At 31.6% G+C, this 26,235-nt stretch overlaps 3 protein-coding genes and 1 long non-coding RNA gene across 4 annotated transcripts in view; 2 read left to right on the forward strand and 2 right to left on the reverse strand.

Annotated features, from left to right (window-relative positions):
* Positions 1–328: 328 nt before the first annotated feature.
* On the forward strand, positions 329–2,410 carry LOC129915860 (protoheme IX farnesyltransferase, mitochondrial). Its single transcript, XM_055995555.1, has 4 exons — positions 329–593; positions 675–942; positions 996–1,682; positions 1,742–2,410. The coding sequence occupies exons 1-4, from the start codon at positions 519–521 to the stop codon at positions 2,077–2,079; spliced, it is 1,368 nt and encodes a 455-aa protein (XP_055851530.1). The 5' UTR covers positions 329–518; the 3' UTR covers positions 2,080–2,410.
* Positions 2,411–6,714: 4,304 nt separating this feature from the next.
* LOC129916314 (anamorsin homolog) lies at positions 6,715–7,767 on the reverse strand. Its single transcript, XM_055996176.1, has 4 exons — positions 7,553–7,767; positions 7,114–7,488; positions 6,928–7,052; positions 6,715–6,872 (listed from the first exon to the last, which is right to left on the reverse strand). Exons 1-4 carry the CDS (start codon positions 7,692–7,694, stop codon positions 6,759–6,761), a joined length of 756 nt encoding a protein of 251 aa, XP_055852151.1. The 5' UTR covers positions 7,695–7,767; the 3' UTR covers positions 6,715–6,758.
* A 2,974-nt stretch (positions 7,768–10,741) lies between these two features.
* LOC129913784 (uncharacterized) lies at positions 10,742–11,213 on the forward strand. Its single transcript, XR_008772092.1, has 3 exons — positions 10,742–10,851; positions 10,910–11,068; positions 11,128–11,213. It is a non-coding gene; the product is annotated as an uncharacterized LOC129913784 (long non-coding RNA).
* An 11,903-nt stretch (positions 11,214–23,116) lies between these two features.
* LOC129913061 (carbohydrate sulfotransferase 5) overlaps positions 23,117–26,235 on the reverse strand; it is a 55,225-nt gene continuing 52,106 nt past the window's right edge. The window contains exon 4 of the mRNA XM_055991461.1: positions 23,117–25,087. Within this exon, the coding sequence (XP_055847436.1) occupies positions 24,965–25,087 (123 nt within the window). The 3' untranslated portion in view covers positions 23,117–24,964. The remainder of the gene's footprint in view (positions 25,088–26,235) is intronic.

Genomic DNA, 26,235 nt, shown 5'->3' on the forward strand with positions numbered 1-26,235 from the left:
GAAAAAGTAGTTCAAAGCAGCTTTAAGTACTAAAAAGTAGATAAATATTTCCAAAGGAACACAGCTATTAAAATCAGAATCCTCTCAAGAAGCACTAATACATGAATGTTCAAAATACAAAATGATCACTCAATCAGTTTTTTTTCTGAAATATACTTCTTAATACAAATAAACGCATTAAAAACAAAAAATCGTTAAGAGGCCAGCTACTAGCAACTCTACCCTACAATTTGTAGATAATGCAGTTCGAATTCAAACTACTTTTCTCAACAATCTAGCCTTCTCCCTCATTCATTTCGCATGCGGCCTATATGTCAAAAATTCTGACAACCAAACCAAAACGTCATTTTTCTGTTCTTTTGCAAAAAAAACCTCGACCGAGCAAAAATAATTTTCGATTTCTGTTCCTCCACCATCCAACTGCAGTGGTTGTTTACTTTACATTTTTTTTGTCGATCGTGTGTTCAAATTTAGAAAATTTAATGCCCACAAATAAAATGCTGCCTTTCTAATTAATCATGATTAAATTGGTATTAAAAACGAGGAAATTTCCTCAAGAGCTTGGACGTCATTGGTGGTACTGTCATCAAAAGGTGAAGAAAAAAACAAATGACTAAAATGGTTATGTAAACATTTTTATCACATAATTTTTTTGATTCTGTTTATGTGCGTAGTATGCCACACGGTTGCCAGCCAAAGAATCAATTGATGATACGACAACATCAACTAATATTGATTTAGTTCATTCGGTGGCTGTCCCAGTCGAGGATAAAAATGCAGTTCTCTTGGATACGTCCAAGCGCATGGAAATGAGTCCGAACATTGCGCGGGAGGAACCAGTTGCAAAAGTTAAGCCAGAGATACTTCCCTGGACAACAAGTCCAACGCAAACTGGTAGCCTTCTTAGCAACTACAAGAAACTATCCAAATTCCGATTAACATGTAAGCCCAGTAATTGATTTTTCCTTCAAGTTTTTCATAATGATCCCTTTTAGCCCTGGTTGTGATAACATCGATGGCTGGCTATGCCATGGCTCCAGCAGCCTTCGATCCCACAACCTTCGTTCTTTGCTCTGTTGGCACAGGCTTAATGTCGGCGGCCGCTAATTCCATCAATCAATATCACGAAGTTCCATTCGACTCGCAGATGTCGAGGACAAAGAACAGAGTTCTGGTAACTGGACAACTAACTCCTGCCCATGCTATTGGGTTCGCGGTGGTGTCGGCCACTACTGGTCTGGGAATGCTCTATTTCGGAGTAAATGGCTTGACAGCAGCTCTGGGAGCTGGTAATCTGTTCCTATACACATCTATCTACACTCCAATGAAGCGTGTAAGTATCCTCAATACGTGGGTAGGGTCGTTTGTGGGTGCAATTCCACCTCTAATGGGCTGGGCAGGATGTGCTGGAACACTAGACACAGGTGCTTGGATGTTGGCAGGGCTTTTGTATGCGTGGCAGTTCCCTCATTTCAATGCCCTTTCGTGGAACCTTAGGCCAGATTATTCACGAGCTGGGTACCGAATGATGTCGGTGACTAATCCAGCTCTGTGTCGACGAACTGCATTGCGATATACGGGCGCCCTTGCTGTTCTTTCTGTAGCAGCTCCTCTGCTAGATGTCACAAACCCATGGTTCGCTCTGGAAACGCTGCCCTTGAATGCTTACTTTTGCTATCTAGGTAAACCTTTTCGTGAGTCTTCTTTTTTGACGAAGTTATTTATGTATTTTCTGTTTTAGCTTGGAAATTTTACCAAAAATCAGACAGTGGGAGTTCACGTAAACTCTTTCGGTTCTCGCTGATTCATTTGCCTGCTTTGATGGTGCTTTTCCTTCTAAACAAAAAACGATGGATCTTTGCTGAACAATCAACCGAAGAAGCAATTGTTACAACTGCGACAACTTTAGACACTTCGATAGATGCAGCACCAGCCAAAGGCAACTTCCTGTCCACCACTCCTAGACCTGCATCGTCATTAAGTAAGGTTTTGCCAGTTGCTGTTGCTGCTAGTCCCGAACCAACACCAACAATTTCCCAGGTTGACCAGAACAAACAGCCTGCAGGGTCGACGCTGTGACAATTAGTTTTGTAGGTTTTTAGTTAATTTATTGTAAATGCAAACTATGATGCTAAAGATGCGTTCTGTGCACAATGATAAATGCACTATTGTACCCAATCAAGGCGTATATCCCAGTCAATAACTTTTGGCACTTAACTTAAAAAAGAAAAAACACAAAGAGATACCTTAATTAGTTTGTTTAAAATATAATCGAGAACAGTTTTTACTTTGATCAAAGAGTGGGAGTGGACAGACGCATTTTGTGTAAATATAAATTTAAATGAAGTATTACTGTTGAATTAAACACAAAAAAGGTAAAACAATAAAAGTTGAGCTCTTTAAAGGTAAAGTGAGATAGATGGTTTTGTGTTTTTTTTTTTTGAGGGCATCTGCAATGGAACAAAAATTTTTCGTTTTGAATTTCACAACGAAACGCAATTGATACAAGACATCTTATTATGGTTATATCACTGGGGAATGCATCAAACGCACTGAGCGAACACGTTTAGGAATTATTACGGACTAGACATCAACGTCATTTTCTAAACGGGAATTAGGGTAGACGATTAAATCAAGTTAGGGAGATTTTTCTTGTATAACTTTCCATCTTTCTTACTTAAAACCTTCGAGTGAATGAAGCTTATAAGTTATAGAATATTTCTACTAAAAAATAACCTTTAATTTGACTTATACTACGTTTCCACCTACGCTAAATCCGAGATTTAGCTGAGTAGATTTTGAATAAATATCGCGTTTTATTCTAAATCTCGGACTGAAGAAAGTAGGTGAAAATATTAAATTTAGGGTAGCTGAAGCCAAATCTGAGATTTAGCGAAGTAGATTTAAAATAAATCTCGAGATTTATTCTAAACCTACTTAGCTAAATCTAGGATTTAGCGTAGGTGGAAACATAGTATTAGACTTTTTTTTAAATACGATTTGATCATTCAAAGTTTCAATGATCAGTGAAATTAATCAAATTATTTATTATTTTGATTTTTTTTATAAAAAAAACCCCTTGATCCGATTAAATTATTTTTTTTAGGAAAAATATTCTCTATCTCATAATCTTCATGTGGTTACCCATTATAACAATTATTGCTGGCTTCATCGTCTTAAAAACTTTCAATGATACCTACAACTGCCTCCTAAAAATTAAACAAAAAATAAGGAAAAACAAATTGAATTGAAAATTATTGAATATTTCTATGCTGGCGCATTTCACATTACTTCCGCATAGATTCTAATTCTAATTTTTTTCCATAAATTGTTGGATTTGGCGTCAGGGATTACCAAATGTTTCTTTACGCGTTTCTTTACGTTTCTATATGCGAACACTGTCAACTATCAACTTATGATAACTAACTGAACGCAGTTCACAAGCAATTGGGCCGAATATTATGCTCTTCATTTTTTTTTCAAAGTTTTCACCTCTTTTCTAAGAGTCTGGGATGAGATTTTGTATTGCGTAAATGAAGTAACGATTTTGTGTGTGCGAACGGTTTATTTTAAAACCAAAAAACTTATACTGAATTTGAGTTTTTCATAAACAAATGATCATTTTTGTTTCGTGTTTAATAGAATCTACCCCCCGATTTTTCTTAACTAGAGCTTGGAGACATTGCTAATACATACTTTAAGAGAAGTGCTTGTAGTCTTTAGACAAAACAATTTTATAGCTAATATCAATTTGTAAATATTTTTTTTAAAAGTGACCCAACTTGTTTTTATCCCTTTCAAAGTACTAAATCCTCAAATAATAGTTGCGTTCCTTTGGGTTCATATATCTTGTACCTACTTAAAGTTGCTTTCAACAACTATCACCCTATTGAAAAAGTATTTTTAAGCAGCTTTAACCCGTTCGAACCCAAACTATGAATATCAATATTAAATTTTTTTCAGTTTAATCGTGACAACAAGATATATGAATAGCAAAAAGTTATTTTCCAAATTTTTTAATAGCAAAACTAATGTATTACTCTCATATTACATTTTAGTTATGTTACTAACTGTCTATGACCACCAAAAAAAGCCGGACAACTGAGAAAATATTTATTTATATACTTAATAATGATGTATACTCCTTCTTCTAAGCTAAAAAACAAAACACTCTGTATTTACATTATTTATATCTTTTTCAAAATTATGGCCACATAAAAAAAAAGTGAAAATCAGTCCCATTTTCGATAAAAAAAAAGTTTAAAGTATGATATTTGACTAAAGTTTTGTACTTATCCAATAACTAGACATTATTATCTTTCAATTTAGCCATCGAAGCCTAAAAAATTATTGAATGGAATATTTTTTACGAATTTTTTATGTTACATGAGAGTAACGCTGGGCTTAAACGAAAGGGTTAAGTACTAAGCAGTAAATGTGCCCAAAGGAACGCAGCTTTTAAAATAATTTTGAGACCAAAATAAAGTGTCGATTCGATGGATATTTTTTCTACATTTCTAATGCAAGAAATATGCAGAAGACCAAGTAAATCCTCTTGAATAAATTTTCATTTATATAACGAAAGGATTTCTTATCGTAGTGTCAACAATTTTCTGTTTGGTTGCGTAATCATTCAAAATTTATTTGTTACCGCCTTGAATGGATCTCTCACGTACAGCAAGAAATCTTGTGTCAGTAACGGCCATATTATTCACTAGTTTAAAAATACATAAAAATGTAAAGAAATCCAAATAAATTTAAACTGCCCTCTGGAAGTCTGTTTAACTTTATAAAACCAGGTGTTAAATCAATTTTCACAGTATTCAGTTGTTTTCTCAAATATTTTGAAAAGGAAAAATAAAGATAAACGAAAATATATACAATATTTATTGAGTAATCACATAACTTATTTTGAGTGAATAATATGAACAAAAAATTAAACCCTTTGATTTATGAAATTTGAATTTGAGTGATTGGATTTAAAATTCATTTTAATCCAAACTAAATCAGAGTGAATAATATTTTTGATGTCTAACATCAATCAAAAAGCATGAGTTTCATATGAGTCAGTTCAAAAAATCAATTGCTTCGATGAATGTCTTGTGTTAATAAACTTATGTATTTGTAGTCCAGTCATTTTAGATTTGGTTGTATGGAGGTCTGAGAAATAATTCGCAACTGCAATTCGGACTAAAAATATGAAAGTACACTAGTACAGGAACTAAACCCCCCATTTTCCGAACAAATGTCTGGACGACTTTGGCCGCCATTTTGTTTTGAACAGTTTTGCGACTATCGCTTGTAGTTCGGCTAGTTTTGGTCTTAGAGAAAAATGTTATGAGACAAAGTTGTAGCAAATTTTATTTCCCACAAAAAATGTTAAGTAAGTTTTTATTCTAAAACCTACCATTTAGGAGTTATAATGAATTTCGTAAAATGCTATGCTCACTTATTTTTTATATTCACCATAACTTTTTTTTTCAAACTTTGATTAAAAAATTGTTGTTATAAAAGTTAAAGAGCTACTAATTATCTATGTTTGTCTCATACTAAGTTTTTTTGTCCGAGTTGCCGTTTCCTCACTAAAACAAAAATTCAATAAAAAAATTAGCAAAAACAGGGTGAGGGGAGAGTACGATAATTGTGGTGCCGAGATTTTATAACAGTTTTTTGAAGAAGGGTTCAATACAAGTATTTTTTACTATCGGAAGGGGGGTCTATCTCCCCCCGTTTATGCGGAAGGGGCAGTTTTCTAAAAAAAAACAGCCTAAAATAAAAAAAAAATATTAAAAAACAACGGCAACACTTACAGTTATGAATGATACATTTTTCAAAAGCCACAATTATATGCATTATTGTAGTTTTTAAATGGAGCTATTAAAATTTATAGTTTTTGAAGTAATCGATTAAAAAAAAATTTTTTTTTCCTAAATTTAACTTTGAGATCGATTATTTCAAAAACTATAAATTTTAATAGCTCCATTTAAAAACTACAATAATGCATATAATTGTGGCTTTTGAAAAATGTATCATTCATAACTGTAAGTGTTGCCGTTGTTTTTTAATATTTTTTTTTATTTTAGGCTGTTTTTTTTTAGAAAACTGCCCCTCCCGCATAAACGGGGGGAGATAGACCCCCCTTCCGATAGTAAAAAATACTTGTATTGAACCCTTCTTCAAAAAACTGTTATAAAATCTCGGCACCACAATTATCGTACTCTCCCCTCACCCTGTTTTTGCTAATTTTTTTATTGAATTTTTGTTTTACTGAGGAAACGGCAACTCGGACAAAAAAACTTAGTATGAGACAAACATAGATAATTAGTAGCTCTTTAACTTTTATAACAACAATTTTTTAATAAAAGTTTGAAAAAAAAAGTTATGGTGAATATAAAAAATAAGTGAGCATAGCATTTTACGAAATTCATTATAACTCCTAAATGGTAGGTTTTAGAATAAAAACTTACTTAACATTTTTTGTGGGAAATAAAATTTGCTACAACTTTGTCTCATAACATTTTTCTCTAAGACCAAAACTAGCCGAACTACAAGCGATAGTCGCAAAACTGTTCAAAACAAAATGGCGGCCAAAGTCGTCCAGACATTTGTTCGGAAAATGGGGGGTTTAGTTCCTGTACTAGTGTACTTTCATATTTTGAGTACAAATTGCAGTTGCGAATTATTTCTCAGCAAAAGTATAACTTGACTGGACTATTGTAAAGAAATCTTAATTTATAATTTTATTTAAGAATTTAAATTTATAAATCAGCTTTAAGTAAATTTCCAGCAAGTTGAACCTTCTCGCCAGGTTTGAAAGCTGGCATTCCCAAGTAAGGACATGTTGAACAACGAAAAGCGTCTCCCAAATAACACTGCAAACAAATTCAAATCAAAATAATCATTTTAAAACAATTTTCATTCACTTACACTTCCACAGCTGGACTTTGCATTTTTTGTTTCAACCGCGACCTTTGTTTTCTCAGCCTCCAGTTCTTCAGCCAGCCCACAAGAACAATCTTTGCAAGCTTTTCTCTTTCCAGTTGTTCCACAAACTACCAAACACATTCAGTAATTCTAAAATCAAGTATTTGCACTAATTTAGTTAGTATTTACCTCTCAAAGACTCTGGATTTGGTTTTGCTTTATCTTCTTCATCTAGCAAATCATCTTCGTTGATTGTTTCCTCTTCGTCGCCATCGTCTGCGTCAATTTTCCAAACTGCGGCAACATCTTTCTTGGCAAAGGATAACTTAACAGATGAGCCAACTTCATAGGCGGGTTTCTGGCAAGTTATGGAATCAGTTGCCTTTTGAATTTCAAGGAATCCAGAAAGTTTTAATTCTTGACTGACGCTTTCTGAACTCCCTTCGTACTTTTCCAGATATAGTTTACCAGACGGTTTGAGTAGGCTTAATAGCTTGGCAAATGCATCTGAGGAACGAGCACCTTCGACGACAATAAGATCAAATGTTGAATTGGGATGTGAGGCTGTTGGGGGGGAGATAAAATGTTAGAAAAATTCTCCTAAAATAGTTGTGAAATGGTTTGTTACCCATTGAAAGTCGATCAATGTTTTCAACAAGAACTTCTCCACCAGTTATTTGTTTTATCAGGTTGATACTTTTTTCCATGGATTCTTGATTCGAATTCGACCAAATGTATAAAGTTTTCTTTAATCCTTTGAATTGTTCCATGGCTTTTTCTTTTATTTATTTTATTTTATTTTAATTTTTTTTATTCTCGATCAATCTGTGACGAACAATTTGCAAACTTTGAAGAATGACAATTTAGAGTTGTTGTTGTATTGTCAAAGTCACGTTCACATGACAAGTGCTGCCAAATTTATAATTTAACACTGTGCTTACATTTGTCAGCAGGGCTGCCCCTTTACTGCTTTAAGTCTAGTACGCAGTTGAAGCAAAACGAAATTTCTTATACAAAATTTGGTTTAAGGAAATCTTGAACGACATTAAAATTTGTTTTGTTTTTGCTTTAAAATTTATTTTCTGATGTTTTTTCTTGAATTTTTGTATTTGTATTATTATTATTTTTGCTTTATAATACGATTACAGTACACATAATAAGGTAATATCTTCCGAACGTTGTCAAATTTTGTTTGCGGAAAATGGTCAATAATTGTTAAAAAATTAGTGGTGTGCGTGGTTTTCGGTTTTTGTGCGTTTTTCGTCGGTAATTTAAAACAATTAAGAATTACGGTAGCTGACATTGGTCGGCAAATTGTCATGTTTTAACAATTTGGTCACCAATGTCAGTTTGGAATATATTACCTACCTTTTTATGTGTACTGTGATACCCGATGGTATTTTTTCGTTAACATGTCCGCTGTTGACTTTGGAGACTTCACAATTTTTCGTTTCACGTCAGCTGCGTACTACCCTTCAAGCAAGAAAACGGAGTCCAGAAAACACAGTCCGACCTCCGACCGAGAAAAGCGGGGTTGCACTCACACACTTGCAACTTTTTGTGTATGAACACAAAGTCTAAGAGAATCGTGGTGAAAACTGAGAAAAGGAAAAAAAAGTAGACAGACATAGCCAACAAGAGCAAAAGCGTCATTTTGTTATTTTTTGTTGAAGTGTTTAGTCGCGTCGTGTCTCGTGTCGTTGTTAATAAAATATAAGTATAATTATAAACAATTATATCAAACTATTAACAATATGGAAACAAAAAGAGGTATGTTGTATATATCGCTCAAAGTGTTTGGATTAAAGGCTTGGCCACACCGAAGGGTACATGCGGTAGCGGTACGGGTAATTGTATGAAAAAAATTCCACATCTGAACGTTGATGTGTCAGTTTGAAATTTTGTTCATACAATTACCCGTACCGCTACCGCATGTACCCTCCGGTGTGGCCAAGCCTTAAAGGGATGTGTTTCTGTTTGTGTTGTAGATGTAATCTCTAATGATGAAGAAAAAGGCAGCAGGTGAAACATGCGATTGGGCATCTAAAGAAACACCAACAACAGCAGCAACAACAAATAAAATAAAATGAAAAAAATGTATTGTATTTTATATTGTATATATTAGCCGTTTTTTATTATCACTTGATCCATATAGATCATTAATTAAAATGTATTACAACAACTACATGAGATCTTGATTTTCATCAGGATCACGAATCGTGATCTTGCTTTTCATCAGGATCACGAATCGTGATCTTGCAAGATCTCATGTAGTTGTTGTAATATATTTTAATTAATGATCTATATGGATCAAGTAATAATAAAAAACGGCTATTGTTAAAATTTCGTTTGCCAAAATTAAAGAAAAAAAAAAATAAATCTTGTTCTTTTTTGGTCGCAAATGCGAAACGTCATCCCTTTTTTGTTCCTCTTTCTAGTAGGTTTTCGCTGCTCCGACTCGGGTCCGACTTCGGCTCCGTTTTCTCGGAATGGAGATTTTCACCACACCAATACATATGCAATCGACTTCGCGGTGATTATAATTTCCATACTAATTTGAGCCGCCTTCGGACCAGTTTCTGATCCGTATTCGGACTCAGCGGATCCGGACCGAGGTCGGACTTGTTTGATTGAAGGGTAGGCTTTAAACATAGTAGAGTTGTCATATTTTTTGGTTTCGACTCTTTCAGGGGGGAAATCTCTCTGGAAGACAGCTTTTTCAATAATTTTTTTTTTGGAAAACCGAAAGCATTTATTGAAATTTGGAAAAGTATATGATATTATTGACATTATAAAGTATTCATACAATTTTTTTGATGTGAAATAAAAACAAAATGGCGGCTCTACAGCTCTTTGAGGTTGGCGTATACAGTTTGCGCCGTGCAATGCCCAAGTCCAGATAATTATTTATAATCAAAAAAGAATTTTTTTTATAATAAAATATAATTATACGCATTGCATGAACCTAAATTTAGTAAAAAAAAGTGTAAAATAAAAATTAGAGACCAAAAAAAAATAAAAAAAGACAATGTTTTTTTATAAAAAAATTGTTAAAACAAAATATTTATTGTAAAAATTATATTGAACTTTTAGGTTCATGCAATAAGTTAATAGTCTAAGATCCCGCCATAGGACGACCTACCCTCATCGTTATACCAGTTGAGAGTTATATTTTCTGAAGCTAGTGTCTAAAGAAATAAATTGCACATGGGTTGCCTAGCGATATCCTGTCAAGGCATAGGGTTGCCTGGCCTTAAAGTTCATTTTTGCAAATTTTTGAATACGCGACCCTGCTTATATGGCAACCCTAAGAGTTATAAAAAAAATATTATGCCATAGAAAATTTAATTTAAAAATTTTAATTTTCAGGATTTTTTAAAATTTGAAGTTTGAGTAGGGTAAACAAAGGTTAATTTAGAAAAAGGGCAAAAATCTATTATCTAAACAAACCGTGGTAAAAATAAAATTGAAATTGGAATCGATAGATATTATAAATATATGAAAGTCACACACACAAATAAAAAATGTAAAAAATCCAAAACTCGAGATATAGTCTTTTTAGAGTCATGACACTCAAATTCGATATTTGAGAAATAATTCACCAAAAATCAGAATAAAAGATTTTTGAAATAATTTTTATTATTAGGTGTGTTTTTTATTACCACCGGTCTTAACTGGACAAAAAAAACACCTCGGGGCTTAACCTAAACACTTGGCAGCACTGCGTTTTAAATGTTCCGAAATCAGCTGACTAGACAAATATACAGTTGTCAAACGTCAAACATAAAAATTTACAGCAGAAACAAACTAAAAAAAAAACAAAAGAACAAATTTCAACAATAAAATAGGAACTATTTTATTTCCACTCGAAACAAAATTATATTAAAATGTCCATGAGCCTCTCAGAATAGTCATTCATGGCAAAAGGTATAAATAAAAATATTCGTTTAGCTTCTCTTTTTAAATAATTTTAGAATTTCAGCAGAATTATACAATTCCAATTGACATTCTCCAAAACCGACGTCCAACAAGTACAATCAAATGACCCATTCATAACCAAACTTTAAAGTGGAACACTATTCAAAGCTAGCTGCCGAATTCTGGGACCCAGCTGGTCAACTCAAAGGGCCATGAATACAGTAAGGTTCGTTGTGGCTCCCCTATAAGAGACAAAATCCTAATTTTAATTTTATTGCATTTAAGAATTATATTTTATCGTGATGGTTTCACCTCTGGTGGGCCTGTTGATCCAGAGCTTCGACATACAACAAAAGTTCTTAAAGACAAACAAATTTTGGAAGTTGGTTGTGCATTCTTCCTGAAAGTTTCGTACTGCAACTTGATTATATAATCGATTTGAGTGATGAACTTATTAAGGTTGCCAAAACAGCACCTTAACGATTGCAGTCTGGAGCTAAGCTCAAGAAATCAGTACCGAATGAAACCACTTGTCATTCTTGTTATAGATAATCTGGAAAATACGATGCAGTAGTGATATCTGAGGTTATAGAATATATAAATTATTGTAAATGCTTGTATGTAATTTGGTAATTAATAGACGAACACAAATTAAGAAATGTTCTTTTGTTTATTTGTATTTGTAGTAAAGTGTGATATAATCATGTTAAAAGGATGCATTTACGAATTCTTGTCAAATAAGTTGCAATGGATACAAGTTGATGATTTCTCTTATGCGTTGAATGTAATTAAGTTAGCGAGATCTTAGGTCGAAGGTTGGCAAAGTATTTCAAATTATTATAGTATTTAAAGCGATCTTGAAATAAATTTATAATATTTGCGATAGATATGTTTAAACAAATGTTTACACAAGAAATTTATTTATAATGACTGGCGAGAGACGGAGCGTTTTTTATTCCTGCAAAGATATTCAACGGTGTCCCTAAATAAACGGTAAATCCATTCATGCCAAAGCATTAGCGATTGCAGACAATGCAACTATGACAACTAGCACATAACAATTTCAATGGGCTGGGCTGTCAAAACCTTAAGTTTTGACAGTTCTCGATACTGAGTTTTTTCTAATGATCATACCTTCTCTTTTTATACCATGGGTACATGCGGCAGTAGTTGATGTTTTTTTGATTACAATCGCTGCAGGCTATAATTGAAACATCAAAAACAAAACAACAAAAATCCAGAAAATACTGTTTACACAAACTGTTATTTATTCATTTAATAGAGGATTAAAAACAAAGACAATTTTTATAAGATAAAAATCGATGAAGCCTATCGCAATCTATATATTGAAAAAAATAAACAAAATCATATTTAAGTTTTCATTACGAAAAAGAAACATGCAATAGATAAAACGCACTTGATCTTAGGGTTCAAGTGTTTAAAATTCTTAAGCTTCAGGCTAGTTAAAGTGACATTTCCTCCTTGGTCGCATAAATCCATGCAAGATGACATTTCAACTGTTCCAACTAATTATTACTGCATTGTGAGCTTGTAAATATTCTTCTGTTAAAACTGGATTATTATGAAATCCTAAAATTAGAGAAGAGTTGAGTTTGTTTTGATTGAATGTTAAATGTGCAATTATTTTTGATGATATCAACAACGGAACTTAGATTGTACTAGGACTCGGTGCAGAACTCACTGACGGAGTTTCACATTGTTGTATGCGACTGCATCCAGATGCCTGAGACCCATTTGTTTGACAGATCTCCATCGCGACCATCCCCGCTTCCTAATGAAAGAACTGCGATTTCGACAAAAATCGACATTTTCATCGTCTCCTCTTTCACCTCCAGACTCATTGTGGGTGTCGTACAGAGAATAAAAGATTAGCGAATCACTCTTTGTGGACCCGCATAGTTTTTCCAGTGTCTTGCTTGTACGATGTTTTTAGAAAGCTACTGCGGCATTACACAATATTTTTTGCTGTGACCTGCAACAAAAGTACACTAATTGGAAAATTGAAGCTTAAAATGCCAAACTCTTCATTGACACACTGCTTTCTTCATCTAAAAGTGCATTGACCTTATTCTCCTGAAATCAGGTTCCAAACCAGCACATGTTTTCACTGAGATTCCGCTTCTTTGCAACAATAGAGTAAGTAATATAACTCTTAACAAGCTCATCTGAGCAGTCTCTGAAAAAATATCAAATGGAAATGGAGGAATCTCAATCCGAAAACTTCTGTTTCATAACACTGTACCTGAACATTTATGAAGGTAAACCTGAACATATGGGGGTAAACATACCGCCGAACTTGCTGTCTTTAACTCCAAGTTGGATGCAGACGTAAGATATTCGGCCGCCAGTTAAGGATGTGTCGACGGTGACTGGATTGTTGCACTCACGAGCTTAGAACTCATGAAGGACAGAGCTATGATTGGTCACATCGTTGTCAGTGTCCCACCAATTGAGATTCGTGCGAAGCCATGGCGTAGCTAAACACAGCTTCAACTTGGTCATCGTGCGAAGTATGAAGTGAAAAGTTCTCTTATCACTGCTATGTAATTTTAAATTCACAAATCACAATAAAAAAAATCACGAACACAACAAAGATTTTGTTTTCAGTTAAAAAAAAAATTAAATTCTTTTTTTTTAGTTTTTTTTTTTTCATTTTGTCATTTCAAACGTCAGTTTTGACGTTTCTAAACAAATTCTAAACAATTTATGGTTTGGTAGCACAGATTTAAAACTCTTCAAAAAGTTAAGCCCAAAGAATTCTCCGGGCTAAACAACTAAGCCCAAGGGGCTAAAGTGTTGTTGTATTTAACATGTAAATTGCTTAGCCCCGACTGCGTTTTTTTTGTCCAGTTAAGACCGGTGGTAATAAAAAACACACCTATTATAAGTTAGGAAAAATAAAATAACTTGATTTTTTGATATTGCTTACAGTTTTTGCGGAGGGATTTTTTTAAAAAGTACTTACATTCGTATTTCACCATATTAAAGGAAAAAATCCCATCATAGGACGACCTATCTACGTCGTTATACCTGTAAAGAGTTATATTTTCTGAAGCTAGTGTCTAAAGAAATAAATTGCACATGGGTTGTCTAGCGATATCCTGTCAAGGCATAGGGTTGCCAGGCCTTAAAGTTCATTTTTGCAAATTTTTGAATAAGAGTAATAAGAAAAATATTATGTCATAGGAAATTTAATTTGAAAATTTTAATTTTCAGGATTTTTTAAAATTTGAAGTTTGAGTAGGGTAAACAAAGGTGAATTTAGAAAAAGGGCAACAATCTATTATCAAAACAAAACGTGATAAAAATAAAATTGGAATTGGAATCGATAGATATTATAAATATATGAAAGTCACACACACAAATAAAAAATGTAAAAAATCCAAAACTCGAGATATATTCTTTTTAGAGTCATGACACTCAAATTCGATATTTGAGAAATAATTCACCAAAAATCAGAATGAATGGTTTTTTTGGGTTGGGGTCGAAATTCTGTATGGGCCAAAATTCGGATTCCAAAATTCTGTATTCCAAAATTCTGTATTTTAAAATTCTGTAAATTCAAAATTTTGTATTTTAAAATTCTGTATATTCAAAATTCTGTATTCTAAAATTCTGTAAACACAAAATTCTGGATTTCAAAATTCTGTATTCCAAAATTCTGTAAATGATAAAAGGAAAATTGTTTTGATAACGAAAAAAGTGCGCACTTTTTTCATTATCAATACAATTTTTCTGTTATCATTTACAGAATTTTGGAGTTCAGATTTTTGATATTTTCTAAGCAGAACCTTGAAGCAGCTTGCGTTCGACAGTTTAAGTTAAGTGTTATGAGTTAATCGTAATATAAAGTGAATTCGTAAAAAATGGAAAATATTAAATTTTATAAAAAAATTAAATTCAAGCCAGCAGAACAAGAATTTTATTGTATGGAAAATGAGATTTTTTATGAAAATCTCGGAAAATTCGCCGGAAAATGGAGTGCTTAATTCAAATCAGTCGAATATTCAATTATTTATGTCCAATTTGTTCGAAAAAGTGGAATTTTTTGAAAAGTTTAAGGCATTTTCTAGTAATTTCTCTGCTAACTTTAAATCAAGTTAGCAGAACATTAAGTTTTTCCAAAAGTAGGGAAGCACTTGATTTAATTTTGGGGTACTTAATTAGCACTTAATTAGCACTAAAAGGTCCAATAACAAAACTTATGGTCTGCTGACCTTGCTCTGCTTAATTGAGGGACATGTTTTAATGTAGAGATTTAGAATTTTTAAAAGCAGAATAATGGATTTGCAGAATTTTGAAAAACAGAATTTTGGATTTACAGAATTTTGAAATAAAGAATAATAGAAAAGCAGAATAATGGAATACAGTGCCTACGTTCTGTAACTCTCGCATCGAGAAATTTCTCGCATGAAACACGCAAATCGGAACAAAAATAATGTGAATCGACACAAAAATCATTTTCTTACATTCGTTTGTTTCTATAAACAAATTTTTCTCGTCTTGAAACATTTCTGAATCAAAATGCTTGACAGACTGGAAAAATGTGAATAAAACTGTGTCTGTAAGAAAATTATCGAGATAATTTCTCGATTGAACTGCCAAAATTACTCACAAGCAAAAAGGATGCGAGAAAGTAAGATATTTGAAAAAAATTTGATAATCTTGCATTAAATGTGAGATGTGTTAAAAGTAAAAGTGTTCACGGTAATTTATTTTTGTATCACATACATTTTTAAAATAAAAAAAAAGAATATTAAAGAAAAAAAAAAGAAAAAATTACATGCCCTAACTGTGACTTGAACGTGGTACCCTCCACTCGCTGACCGACTGCTCTACCTTCGGACTGCCGAGCCTTGAGATATTTTTGGAAAACTATAGGTGTGTTTTTGTTTACAACCGGTCTTAACTGGACAAAAAAAACGCAGTCTGGGCTAAGCAATTTATATGTTAAATACAACAACACCTTAGCCCCTTGGGCTTAGTTGTTTAGCCCGGAGATTTCTCTGGGCTTAACTTTTTGAAGAGTTTTAAATCTGTGCTACCAAACTAATTTTTTCATAAATTGTTTAGAATTTGTTTAAAAACGTGAAAACTCACGTTTGGAAGGACAAAATGTATGAAAATAGTTTTGCTAGCATACATTTTTGTATCTCTTTGTAAAACATACATGAAAAATACAAAAAAATGACGAAAGCGAAAAATATGATTATAAATTTTTGTTGTGTCTGCTGTTTTCGGAACATTCAATATACAGTGCTGCCAAGATTTCAGGTTAAGCCCCGAGGCGTTTTTTTTTGTCCAGTTAAGACCGGTGGTAATAAAAAACACACCTTATGTCTATATGACCTTTGATGGCCAAAGGTACAAATATTTTCCCTTTTTTTGACAGTTTCCAATAATTCCAATGGAATAAAAAATTTACAGGGTTGCTTCTCACATCGAGATACAGACACACGTAATTTTTCCAAATATAGAGAAACGTATGGAATTTTTGTTTTAAAATTTTTCGATGCGAGAAGTTTTCGACAAAGTTACAGAACGTAGGCACAGAATTATGTTCATACAGAATTTTTTCTTCAGATACAGAATTTTGGTCATACAGAATTTTCGAATACAGAATAACGACCCGTTCCCGGTTTTTTTAAATAATTTTTATTTGATAAGTTAGAAAAAAATAAAATAACTTGATACGTATCTGTCAAATTTTTAATTTAACTTACCTTTTTCGCGGACGGATTTTTTGAAAAAGTACTTATTTTCGTAGTTCAACATATTAAAGGGGAAAATGGCGTCATAAGACGACCTATCCACGTCCTTTTACCAGTTGAAAGCTATATTTTCCTAAGGGTAGTGTCTAAAGAAACAGTTTGAACATGGGTTTCCTGGTGACATCCTGTCAAGGCATGGTTGCCACGCTTTAAAGTTCATTTTTTGAGTTTTTTCGACAACACCACCCTGCTTACCATATAAGTGGACAAAAAAAAACGCCTCGGGCTTAACCTGAAATCTTGGCAGCACTGTAAATTGAATGTTCCTTTGGGTATCTCTGGCCAGAACTATAATTGGCGGATGGAGTCGGAAGCTACTGTCAATTGTTGTTGTTTTCCATAAGTTTTCATCCGACGAGTGCGCTCCCTACTAACAATTTTGCGTCTATAATGCTTTACAGAAGCAACAATTGCATCTGTAAAGCTTTATAGAACCAAAGTTGTTTGTCGGGCTCGCAACCGCACTCGACGGATGAAAACTTATGGAAAACAACAACAATTGACAGTAGCATCCGATTCCATCCGCCAATTATAGTTCTGGCTTAAAACGAGTCATTTTACATCTACATTCAAGAGAAAACCTTACACGTACATAAAATAAAAAAGTAAATTGAGTTATAATAAAGTGTGTTTTAATTTGAACGGAAAGATACGTGGAAGTTAAATAAACGAAATAAGTTTAATTTTGAACCCGGAATAAAACGTTACAATATCATCGAGTATTCTGTCAAAGTCAAAATAAAAAAATTCAAAATTAATTTAAAATCAAGAAAAATCAACAGAAAATAATTTTTAAAGCAAGAAATAAATGAATTAAAAGTGAAAAAACAAATGAGTGAAAACTCTCCAATTTTTCGCTAGGGTTGCGTACTGAAAAACGAAAAGCAAAACGAAATTTTTCGTTCAAGATTTCGTTAACGAAATTTTGTATGGAAAATTTAGTTTCGCTTCAGCGGTGACTAGGCTTAAATAGGATGACGATTTTGTTTTTTGCTGATTTCTTTTGTATGTTTAGGGTTAGTTGTACAAATATTTAATCCGTGGTTCAGCAACTTTTATCTCCTGAAATCGGTGTTTAAAGTACAGTTTAGCACTAGTCACTCAAGGTCCATTTAAAATATTTACTTTCGTAAATTTCCCACTTTTTTGCAAAAAGTGGCCATTGTACATTCAGACTCAGGAAAAAAAATAAAAAATGCTTTCTATTCCAAATTCAATATTTTTCACAAATTTTATTAGGGTGGCCCATCATTTTTGTTTTTACTTAAAAAAAAAACACCCTTTTAACCATGATATTCGTAGTAGTGTAATACTAGTATTACTCTATAATTACACACTTTTTCAAATATACCCATAATTTCTCTATACCTAAAAAAAGCACCCTTTCACATGAAAAAAATGTAAAGCCTTGTTTTATTCGTAATTTCCATGGGAAAGACAACATTTTTAATAAATTTCGTAAGGGTACCTCTTATACCTTTGATTTTATTGGACTTATCGCGGATTTTCCTTATTTCCCAAAAAACCTTTCACATAAAATATTTGTATAGACTACTTAGATTCTTGGATTTTGTTATAAATCAAACATTTGTACCAATTTTCATTGGTGTAACAATTTTGTCCCAGTTTTTGTGGTACTAATTCCGAATTTCATAATTTCTTTAAAAAAAACACTGTTTCACTGAAGATAACTTTGTAGACTCTGTTGATTCTTAGTTCTTATAACAGACATTACTTTTTCACCAAGTTTAAAAATTTACAAAACGTAAGTCAGCAGTTATGACACCTTTCTCACACACAACTCAAATCACCAAAAAAACACCCTTTCACCAAAAATATTTTTAAAAACTTTATGAATCCTTCGTCCCTGCTTTATCTTATACCTTTATCCTGAATTTTATCAGTGTAGCATGTTTTTCACATGGGTTTCGGTTATATTTTACCTGTTGAAGTCAAAAAACAAGCACCCTTGTTTTTAATCGACAATAACTTTTCTTAGAGAACTCGTATTGACTTTATTTTTATTTTATTAGAGTCAGCGTCAAAAAATACCTTGAAAACATGTGTCATATGATGATATTCGACAAACAATTTTTTTCAGTATATTTTTGGCCTTCACCCCCTCCCTCTTGTCCGCAAAAAAATAAACTTCCATCCAATTTTTTGTATCCTTGATTCGGTACGAGTACGATAAATACAAAATAAAATAATTAAAAAACAACGGCAACACGTACACTTATGAATGATACCTTATTCAAAAGCCAGAATTGTACACTTAATTCTTGTTTTTAAATCAAATTATTTCAATCAACTGTTCTCGAAATAATCAACTTCAAAGTCAAAATTTGGGAAAAAAAGTTAAAAGAAAACACATTAAATACTATTTTTACCAAGACTGTGAATTTAAATATGAAATTAATCAATGAAATAAACTGCCTCAATCAATTTCTTATCAAAAACTGAAAACCATATGCTACTATGCCTTATAGTTTCCGAGAAAATTGTAGATACGAAAATTACCTTTTTATCAGATTTTCATTTTATTGACTATTTTCGCCAATACTAACAGCTTTTTAACTTCCTTTTTGGGTTCTCTGCCCCGCTCAGACAACTTCGTTGCTTTTCTAAGGCCATTTGAAATTTCTATTTCCCATATGATTTACTTTGGAAGGATTGTGTTTTTGAGTTTGGAATTTTATAACTTTTTAATGGTTCATCAAAAAGGCTGGATTTAATTAATTTTCTTGTATAAATTTCAATGCGATGCAGCAGTACTTAGTATTAATAATAAGGGCTGTAACTTTTACAGTATTTTTTTTTTTTTGTTATTTGCAACAACATTTTCGATATACCTAACTATGAACAAAAAACAATATTTTTTTGAATCAGTCTACTGTTTATGTTCTTTCACTTTAATGAAAAATATAAAAGAATTATTTTATTCAAAAATCCATACCTACTTGATTCTTGTGGGATATTTATTCAAGACATCAAAACACACCTTAATTTTCTTGTGCAATCAGCGGTTCCTGAGATATTGATGGTTAAAATTCCAGTTCAACCATTTTTAAGGGTAATATAGTCACTTGAGAAACCTTATCTTTACAGTGCTTAGAAAAAAAGTTTTCCGAATTTCTATGCTCAGCACATTCAAAATGGAAATACCTGTTAAACAAAACGAGAAAGACAAATGATCACTTCAAGACATCCATGGAAAACATTTTACTTCAAATTAATACAAAATAATTGCTTTATTCCGTTTCTCTATATAAGTTTGTATAATTTTTTAATAATAAAAATATCACTACAAATCTAAATACATAATATACCTTAAATTATTTCTTCTAACAAGAGATACAAATTAAACAAATCATTACAATGTTATAAGACAAATTTTTAAGCTTCAACCAGGGCTTTATTAGACTAAACATTTTATTTTTAACTTAAAGTGTTTTACACTAAAATAAAAACAAATTACTTCATCAAAAAAGGAATCTCAAATACATTCAATAATAACTAAATATTCTTAAATAAAATATTGGACACACATATTTTTAAATATTTTTTTTTTTTTTTTGAAGAACAGCCAGTCAAACAATTTTAATAATTATAAATTAAATATTTCTTTAATTCTATACAATATATATAATTTTATTAGCACTTAACTAAGAGTCATTATTTTTTGCTCATCATTGAATTTTCGAGTAATGTTGATTCTTATGATCTAAAATAAAAGGATATTGCCTATAAATAAAGAAGATGGGACACGTTTGAGATAAGCGCGTATATTATTGAAAAAGGTGCCAACTAAAAGATTAAGGTGAACTGGTGAAGTAAATGTTACGGGTGCATTTTTATTAAGAAACATAGAATTCAAATTAAATGTAGAATAGTTACATTATTTTTCAAAAATTACCTTATTGGTCAGTCGTTTTCAATAAACATAGGTACTTGTTTGTTATTAACTATCAAACTTGTTTAAACAATAAAAGAGTTCAGTTGTAAATTATTTTATTTAAACAATTGTCTGTTTGGAAAACTGATGCATAATTTGTCTTCTATATTCATAAAATACATAATTTTGTTTAACAAAAATGCATCTTAATTATGGACTAAAAACATGAATATCTCGAAATGCCTGCAAACGATTTTCATAAAATTTCAAAGATTTTATGTAATAACTATGACTATGTACGTTAAAAGGAAAAAATAATCAATATAAATCATTACATCCTCATTTCTATATTAAATTGAAAATTAAATAAAAATTACTACGTATGAGCTGAGCAGTGCTCATTGAGCCTCAGCTAGAACAGCATCAAAGCAAATTTATTTGAGTCTGCTGAGCGCCCAGTTTTACCTTTAATCAGCTAAAAAGCAAGAAATTATGAGTTTCATACAAAATATGTATATATGCAACAAATTGGACAAACGGAAATGTAAAAAACAAAAAACTAACACTTTTATTTAGAAACATTTTCAATGACGCACGCTTTTATCCCAAATGCCATATAAAATTCTGAATTTGAAATGGATCCTCTTTTGAAATATAAACCTACAAAATTATGTTGTTTTTAATCAAAAATTGTGTTATGTACTTTCTTCTATTATATTATTATTTAAAAAATTAAAGCTTAATTATGTCCAAATCAGCGCGATTTCGAGAACATTGATATCTTGATAAGGGGACGTTTTTTATGCAGTTTAGAGGGGGGCTGTAAATTTTTGTTTAATTCGAAATAAACGAAAAACAAATTGAGTGAATAAAACAAAATATTATCTTTGCAATCGGTCATGACTTATATGAAACGAATCTCTCGTTTTTATCTAAAATTTGAAGAAAACGAAATACACAGTCTCGATCACAGACAACTAGTCTGGTTTCTCTTCAAAATTCTCCATTTTTACTGAGGAAAAAATATCTCGGATCTCTCAGTGCCAGTTGTACAAACGTGGATCAGCCTTGGTTCAGGAATTTAACTCGCTGATTTCAGCGGATTAGCTGCGGGTCAACTTTGGTTCAAGCATGGATGTGGCTATTTTTACATATATGGACTTTGAACCAGGGCTAAACATCAACTTTACCATCGAATTCGGAAGATAAAAGTTGCTGATCCACGGGTTAAATATTTGTACAACTGGCCCTCATGGCCAGTTGTACAAACGTGGTTCAGCCTCGGGTCAGGAATTTAACTCGCCGATTTCGGTGGATTAGCAGTGGATCAACTCTGGTTCAGGGATGGATTTAGCTATTTCAACCTATATGGACCTAGAAACAGTGCTAAAACTTAATATTTTCAGCGAATTCAGAAGATAAAAGTTGCTGAACCACGGATTAAATATTTGTACAACTGGCCCTCAGTGTATCAAGAAATTTTTGATACCCGGAATACGAAAGCGGTTGACATCTATCGTAAAAAAAAATATTTTGCTACAAATTTAAAATTCGACACAGAAACTAACTAAATTATAGCCCCCAATTATACACCATTTATTTTTATCTATGGTACCAGAATTGCTCCCACTTGTTTAAGCATCATGGCGTTTATCTTAATACATACATAACAATGTCCAACTACTTTTCAAAACTGGTCAAGTACCTAATATAAAAAGCGGTTTATCTCCGAGCTTATAAGTATTAAGTTTTTTATGTAAGTGAACATTATATTTTGATTTTTCTTTCTGAAAGCCAGATCAGAAGGGATGACAAATTTGTTGTATCTCCGGCAGATACCTGAACATTTCGAGTAATGTCAAATACATTATATTTCAAGTTATGTATGTCAAATACTAAATCATTCAAAAGGAGGTGGTTTTTAATGCATGATAATACAAGTTTGATTCGTTTTATCGATTTAAGTGCAATACTATGGCCAGTTTAATGTATTGTTTCGTTTTTAAATTTACCCCCAAAATTTGAATTTCTTGGCTAGCACTGCTTTTGGTATCTACAGCCATTGCAAAAATATTTTCAATCTCATAAATGTAGGTTTTTCTTAAATTTTCACATCGATTTTAAACATTTTCATTAACTAGATCATGTTTTTAAGAAGGCAAAAAATCGGTACAAAATTGACGATTAAAAAATTTTTGCGCACTCTGGGTGTATTTTTAAAATGTTTTGATACCGAAAAGCCCCTGCGAACGTGAATGTAATTTTGTATATATATTTCTTTACTTTTTAGCAAAAACATGAAGAAAACAACAAACCCTGAGTTGTGGGTGAACAATAAATTTACTTGAACATATTTCGATAAAAGCTGCGTTCCTTTGGGAACATTTATCTACTACTTAAGTACTAAGCTGCTTTGAACTAGTTTTAAGTACTAAGCAGTAGATAAAAAATGTTCCCAAAGGGACGCAGCTAAAACCTGCTTTTTTTTGACAACAACTTACAAATTTAAACAAAACTAGAAGAAATAAAGTTAATATTTAAATCATAATCTTTTTTTTTTTTTTGACAATTTATCTACTTTACGTCCTTATCTACTTTATATTGTTTCTTCAAACTGTTCGTTGTTTTTTTTTTTTGTTGTAAATATGGTATACTATTTAGTTATAGTGTTTGCAGTACCTACCTACTTAAAATTAAATTTTTTTAATATCTGTTGATTAGGTTTGTATAATGTTGAATGCATCATAGCATTGGGAATTTCAACAGTAATTTTGTTCGTATTCGTGAATCAAAAATTGGTTTGGTATTCTGAGAATAATCAAATTTATTTGGAAATAAATAGTAGAAGATAGTGGTTTTATTTTGTTGATTAACTTAACAAATGAGGTGTATTTCTTCGTATTGTTATCTCAAAAATGTGACGTCAATAGCATTTAGGAGTATCAATTTTATAAAATATTTATGTAGATAACTTTGAAATAATCTTTTGTTTAAAATTTTGAGTTTGTCTTTAACATGAAATGAGATTTATCGAAGAAGCATTTTGATTTCAAGTGCCAAGAGAATTCGTGGATAATAGTCTGTAATTCTTAGACACTTTCATATCAGGTAAATTTATACGACCTCTAAATCAACAAACTTGGTCAAGAAAGTGAAGTGAATGGGGACGTGTTACTCAAAAGACCTGCTCAAATTTTGTTGACCCAAACACAACCCGATTGAAATCGATAAAGATCAAAAAATGTTGCAAATATTCCAGCTTGTTGAAATGGAAGTGGCAGTTGAATTCAAAAATAACATTTTACTGACATTCAACAAGAAACGCGTCCACCCTTAACTGATAGTGACGAGTAGCATGCTGGCCAACAATTAAAAAAAAAACTGTTGTTCGACATAATATGGGCGCAACTTAGTGTTGTTCTGCAAAAGAGTAACAAAACTTAAGTCTCTGTTGTGCCTCAAATCCAATTTGATAAACTATATAATTTATAATTATGTATTCCTAGTCATGTAATGCATTTACCTTCATTTATGTATTCTGAGCTTTCTATAGACTCGTAAGTTGTTCGATCAAGTTAAAAAATTAATTTTCTTAAAATTTAAGCGATTTTTTTTTTGCAACGCCTACTCACCAACGCAGGCCAAGCAGAAGTTTAGAAATTTGTAAAACAGCCTAGTTTATAGTGATTTTTGACTTTTTCTCGCAAGAGTTCAGCTTAAAACTTTGATTATTATAAGATTTTTGTTTTAGTTCGATTTATAACTATTTCAAAATGTTTTTAATTTTCATACACATCGTTACCTCTTAACAATACTTTATAGTTTCATATAACATTGTGTAGTGTAGTGTTAGTGTTTTGTTTTAATATTTTTTTTAGTTTTGAGTTTCTTAGGCACGTGCATTGGTTGATATTGTTTTGTTTCATTTTATTTTTTTTTTTTGTTTTATAATTTATTAATTTAATAAATTTTATAATTCGCCTATATAACTACACTTTACATGCAATTGCTTATAATTAAAAAGAAATAACAAACGTTTTACTGATTTTTATAACTATGCTTATTGAACTACCTTTAGTTATATATTTTTAATATCTTACCTTGATTTTTAAACTATTTCAAACTATTCTCTATAGTAGGTATTCATTTAACGATATTTTATTTAAGTAATACAATTTTATCTATTGCCACTTCTTGTGAATGTGAGAACTGCAATTATGTTTTTGTTTTTATATTGAATTCGATTCGATATTATTCCTTCGAGGGTTTCTACTTAAAGTTTTTTTTTATTTGTTCTGGATTCATTTGCTTTTGTTTTTTTTTATCTTAAAAATAAATTGCTTGGTTTAACGCGCGTTGTTATTAGTAAAATTGTTCTTTCTTTTTTTTCTATAATCACTTGGAATATCACAAAAATAAAATAAATTAAAACGCCTCACGAAAACGGTGCCGGAAGTATTAATGGATCAAAGGATTTTGTAAACTCTACAGTTGTATCTACTTGGCGATAGCCCCATAACTCCATCGCTTTTGTGCAGGTTTCTTGAATATTTTCAATCTGAAAAAATAAACAAATTAAAAAAATAAATATATTTTTCTTATGTTAAAATTTATATAGGTGTTTTCTAAGGAGTGGATAAGTAGAAACCAAACTCTTATACAAACAAAATCAAAATATCAGCTTTTTTTGTTCTATTTTAAATTTCATCATCTTATTTTTCGTAGACCATAACCACGAATGAAAGAATTTTATCATTATTTTATAATCCAAAATAGAGCTTTCAAAGTGATAGGTTATATCTTTGCAGCCGGGTACAAAGGGGTTAAATAAAAAAAAATCGATTTTCGTATTTTTATTGGACTTTAGTCAGTTTTTTTTTTTCTCTTTCGTTTGGTCCTATTGTCATAGCTCTAGCGTATCTTGTTCCGCTAGAAACGTCTCGGTACAAAGAGTTTAAGTCAAAAAATTTTAAAATTGTGTGGTACTAAGGGCGTAAGTTGACTTAACTCCTGTGTTTTTGCATTCATTTTTAATTTTTAAATACAAAAATTGACCCAAAGGCGTTTAGTCAAGAGGATGACAGAAAACGAAAGGCAATTTTCTACAGTATTATATTAGATCAAAAAGAATTCAACTTTCTTTTATAAATTAAACTTTGTTATCAATGTAAACATAGATTTTTCTTGACTTAACACCTTTGGACCAAGTTTATTTTTGAAGACTAAATGGCTCTTAAGTGTTAAGTCAAAACAATTTTTTTTTAAGAACGGTCATTTTCTGGTCAACAGCATATGAATATTAAAAAAGATCTTATAGATGATAGTTCTGCATCATTACTTTTTCAAAATAATAATATTTTTTGTTTTTGTTTTTTTACACTTCAGAATATTCGGATTTACAAACAATAATTGAAACTTCAATTTTATTTTCCTCAAAATTACATTTTCTGACTTAACACCTTTGTACCCAGCGCCAAAGATATGTCCGTTACAGATACAATCTCATCTTTTGAGCACCACCGAAATGTATAATGCCGTCCTTAGTAATTAGGTAGGTATTTCAAAAAAAAAAAAACAAATATATATGAAATATATATGAAAAAAGGCTTGGCCACACCGGAGGGTATGCGGTATAGCGGTAACGATATTTGTACTAAAAAAATTCCACACCTGAACGTTGATGTGTCAGTTTGGAATTTTTTTCAT

This window comes from Episyrphus balteatus, chromosome 3, assembly GCF_945859705.1.
Source record: "Episyrphus balteatus chromosome 3, idEpiBalt1.1, whole genome shotgun sequence".
Lineage (NCBI taxonomy): Eukaryota > Metazoa > Arthropoda > Insecta > Diptera > Syrphidae > Episyrphus > Episyrphus balteatus.